This window comes from Pseudomyrmex gracilis, unplaced genomic scaffold, assembly GCF_002006095.1.
Source record: "Pseudomyrmex gracilis isolate BER0280 unplaced genomic scaffold, ASM200609v1 scaffold_1154, whole genome shotgun sequence".
NCBI classification, from domain to species: Eukaryota; Metazoa; Arthropoda; class Insecta; order Hymenoptera; family Formicidae; genus Pseudomyrmex; species Pseudomyrmex gracilis.
The window spans coordinates 31,447-35,675 of record NW_018021738.1 but is presented as its reverse complement, the minus strand read 5'-3'; the positions used below and the strand labels follow the sequence as shown (position 1 = coordinate 35,675).

The 4,229-nt window shown below is 35.3% G+C and overlaps 1 protein-coding gene across 1 annotated transcript in view; it reads left to right on the top strand.

Annotated features, from left to right (window-relative positions):
* The first annotated feature begins 1,136 nt into the window (after positions 1-1,136).
* Positions 1,137-4,229, top strand: part of LOC109861926 (tetraspanin-17-like) — a 9,071-nt gene continuing 5,978 nt past the window's right edge. The window contains exons 1-2 of the mRNA XM_020441781.1: positions 1,137-1,205; positions 1,613-1,711. Coding sequence (XP_020297370.1) covers positions 1,137-1,205; positions 1,613-1,711 — 168 coding nt within the window. The remainder of the gene's footprint in view (positions 1,206-1,612; positions 1,712-4,229) is intronic.

Genomic DNA, 4,229 nt, shown 5'->3' with positions numbered 1-4,229 from the left:
TAGGCGCCAGACGTGAAAATCACGCCGCACAATCGCACGTCAACAATATCTCGACATAATCACAAATTACTTTGGACATGGCAATCTCCCGCGAAAATACTCGGCAACTCAGATGCTGAAACGGAAAGGCTGGGGTTCGTGAGGCGGCTTTAGGCCCAGAGGAGAAAGAAACTCAGCTCAAGTATCAGGGACACAATTTGACAAAATATAATGTATTTAGACAATGGAAACACGTATTGCGGCGGTTTGCCTGTTTACACGGGCGCTAACAACGAGTCGGGATAGTCAGAGCTGGTCGACAGCACACGGCGGCGCACGACACTTGTACGACATTTTTGAGTGTTATTACTGCGTTTATTAATTCAGCAACTGCTACAAAAAGTGTAGCTGAATTATCAAAGTGATGAATGTATTGTACAATAATTGTCAGTGCATATTTCACAATTTTATTCACCAAAAATACGTGCACGCGTGCGTAAGAAAAACAAAACACGTAGAGCATGGTCTAGGTCAGGTGTCGACGAAGTATGTGTATAAGTATACAACAAGTTCTTCAGTTACTAATTAGTTCTATTAACTGCATCTTTCAAATATGACAAGAATTTTTTCCAGTGGAAATTTAGAACAACCAATAAAAGTGCTATCACGTTGCTGCTCGCACAGCTCAATGTTTTAACGTCATTCCGTTCTCTGATCGGAAAAAGCCCTCTCTGAAGTTCAATCCTTGAAAACTTACAGTTGCACAGTAATGCATTTTCTAAGACCGGCCCAGTGGTCTCGCGGCCTGAGTGCAGGGGCTGTGAACCCGGAGGTCCCGAGTTCGAATCCGCTCACCACCTGAGGATTTTTTCCGGGCCGGTCCCTTTCAACCGAGTTTATTGGTTGATCGGCGAACTTAATCGGACCTCCAATAATTAATTTGGGTGTATTCCCGAATTAATTCCCCTCCCACAAGGCGATCTTAGTCTTAACATCTAGAGCACGAGCCCGACACAGATGGGCACGCCCACTGTGAGAAGACGGCCGTGTATCGCGTGGTTGTAGTTCCCACTGCACATCCCCCCCCTCATATTCGTTCAGAGGAAAATAATCAAAGACTGGCCATGCCTAAACCCTTATAGGGGGCGAGTGCCATAATGACGAAGAAGAACATAACTAGTAATAATAATAAATCGAAGACTGGCGTATGCTTCTTCTTCACCGGGGCAAGAGCCATTACAGCAAAAGAAGAATGCATTTTCTAAGTGGAATCATCAGTTCTAAAAAAATATGTATTTTGAGTCAAAACACAGAGAATTATATCATGATTTCAATAAAATTGTTAAATTTATAAGGATTATTGATGTTTTTTATTTATATATCTCAAAGTAACATAAAATAGCCATTTAGAAAAAGAGAATGCAGAGGAATATTGATGTGAAAAATTTCCGGGATGTTAAAAAATGCGCATGTATGTCTTATATTTATGTCAAATAATATACTACTCGAAATAAAAGTTGAGTATAATTTGTATTGCAAATACATAACACAACACACAATACTTCAATCATAGAGCATAGGTTTGAGTAATATGTTATTTTTAGTAATATGTTATTTTATACACTTTTTGCAGATAAAATCACAAGCTACCGGGGGTTTTCAAGCATTTATTATCCATTATCGAGAAGATCCCGATCAGCAGAATCTCATCGATTGGATCCAAGAAGATTGGGCAAGTTGATCGAAATTAATAGTACCAGAATTGACACATGTTATTTCTTATTCAAGGATTAACTTAGTGTGATTTCGATATACGCAGTTTTTTGCATGCGAGAGAACTTGTCAACATATATTATATAACATATATACCGAGCAACATATATTTTCAACTTGAATATATACATATCAGCGACCGTAATAAGCTTACATATGAATATAAAGCAAATTACGCGCATTCAAAAATAATATGAAAAAATTATATTTACGCACAATACCAATAGATTACTAATAACAAGCTTGCGCAAGCTTTATCAAGTTTCTGCAGCACGAAAATCTAGTCCGGATTTGCTTTTGCGATCGCACGGCATCCAAATAATTCGTAATACAGTAGCATTCGACAATCGATATCTGGTCATCCAATTGTGGTTTATGAGATTTCAATAGAACCACCCTGATATTCCGCCGCAAGTTTGGTAATTCTATCAATAAAAGCTAGTCAAAGGTAAACCGCACACGCACTCTCGCGTTCTGCCACACGTTATTAGTTCTAGATCTAGCAAGAATTTCGATTTACAGCACTTTACGTGGACCGTCGACAATGCAATAGTGATTTACATCGTAAAGCCAAGTATCCGAAAAAAATTAATTTAATTGAATAAATTCATTATAGAAGTAACAGGATTTAGTTTATTCAAAAAAATAATAATAAAATAATAATAAGCTTATGCTACGCTTATATACATTATGTATCTATAAGCGATATTATGTATCTATAAGTATAATTATTATCGGATTTATCAATCGATATACGCGCATCAATTATTGCACGTTGTGAGTAGCAAACATTTCCAAACTGATTTGGTTACTGTCTAACGCGACAGACCACTGATGAATCCGCAAGCATCGAATTACCATCATATCGGTCGACTATTGACCACTCAACATTCTAACCTATCGTTATGCTGTCTTTTATAGAGAGATAGCGCACATGCATGTTTTAATGAAGAGAGAAAAATAAAATTTAAAAAAACAAAAACTATTCGTATAAATACACATACGTCATATATCTACTATATAATTATCTTTCCAATAAACGCCTGCAGAATAAACTGCCTTTGCACTTATAAGAATGCTATTAATAAACGACCATTGTAAATCAAATTCAATTACGATATACATTATATACATACAGAAACAATAAATAAAGCAGGAAACTGATAGATTTCTCAGTAAGGGTTGAAGCACAGACTTTTGCATAATACATAACGCATAAGACATAAGACATAAGAATTAGCCAATCAAGGCCTTCTAAAATAAGAAGTAGGGATAAAAATTGAAGGTTATATTGATTGATTCTCTTATGTTTTATGCGTTATGCGTTATGCAAAAGTCTGTACCCTAATGTTTCAAAAACCGTAAGTCACAAAAGTCTTGTGAATTTAGAATTCTGACAGTCGATTACGGCACGATTTGGAGAGCATGATGTTATAGAACTTATTAATCGATAATTTTGATCAATTGCGAGTTTACAAGAGTTTAATAGAAGTGCTCGACATATCGGCAATTTTAGTAATTCTATCAACCTCAGGAAAACATCGAGGTACTACCATATATCGCATTGTCTGTCATTGCATTAGAAGTTACTCGACATCATTTATAAGTGGTTAATGAAATGGGTAGTATTTTGGACTTTATGCAGTATCGAGTATATTACCATCGCCATTCTATCTTATTAATTGGTTTACTCGATGCAGTCGACGTTCTATAGTCTATATGATCAATATATAAGATGTATTAGAAAAAACATATATTTGTATGGAAACGGTCAGCAGGAAAAAACTATCTGCAAAAATCTTGAGTTAACTTTTACGTAAAAAACGTCATATTATTTGATATTATAATTTTGCGTAATAGTTTTTAACGCAAAACATATCTCAAATAAAAAATTAAATTAAGAAGTTATTACTTGCATGAAGATGTTTTTGAGATATTTGAAGAGGCATTTACTTTGTCATTCTTTAAACATATGGAAAATATAGAGAAATAAGAATAAAATTGTAATTGAATAGAAGTCAGTGACAAATTGTGTCACGAGCTCGTTGTCAATTTCTTTTGCTATAGACAACATTGGGCAAATAATAATTAAATCCAACAGAATCGGAAACTCGCATATTTCATATCTCTATAGTCAACGCATTCACATCTTGTATGAATATTCTGCGCAAAACTCGTCTTTTATATTATGAATGATTTGATTGGAATTGAAACGTTATAATTGCATGAATAATCAAAATACGTTGAAAACAAATTTAACAAAAACTAAAGTACGTAATCTAGTATTCGCCTGGTTACTTTTGGCTGTTTAATACAGAACTTTTTCTTTCCCTTCTTCTCCCTCCCCTTCTTCCTTATCTTTTTTAATGTATTATATATTATACATGTATACACAGTTTGTCCGGAAAGTTCCCGGACTGATTTTTTCTAGCGCGGGTAAGCGGCGCTATCGAGCGGTCAACGCTGGAACTACTTAG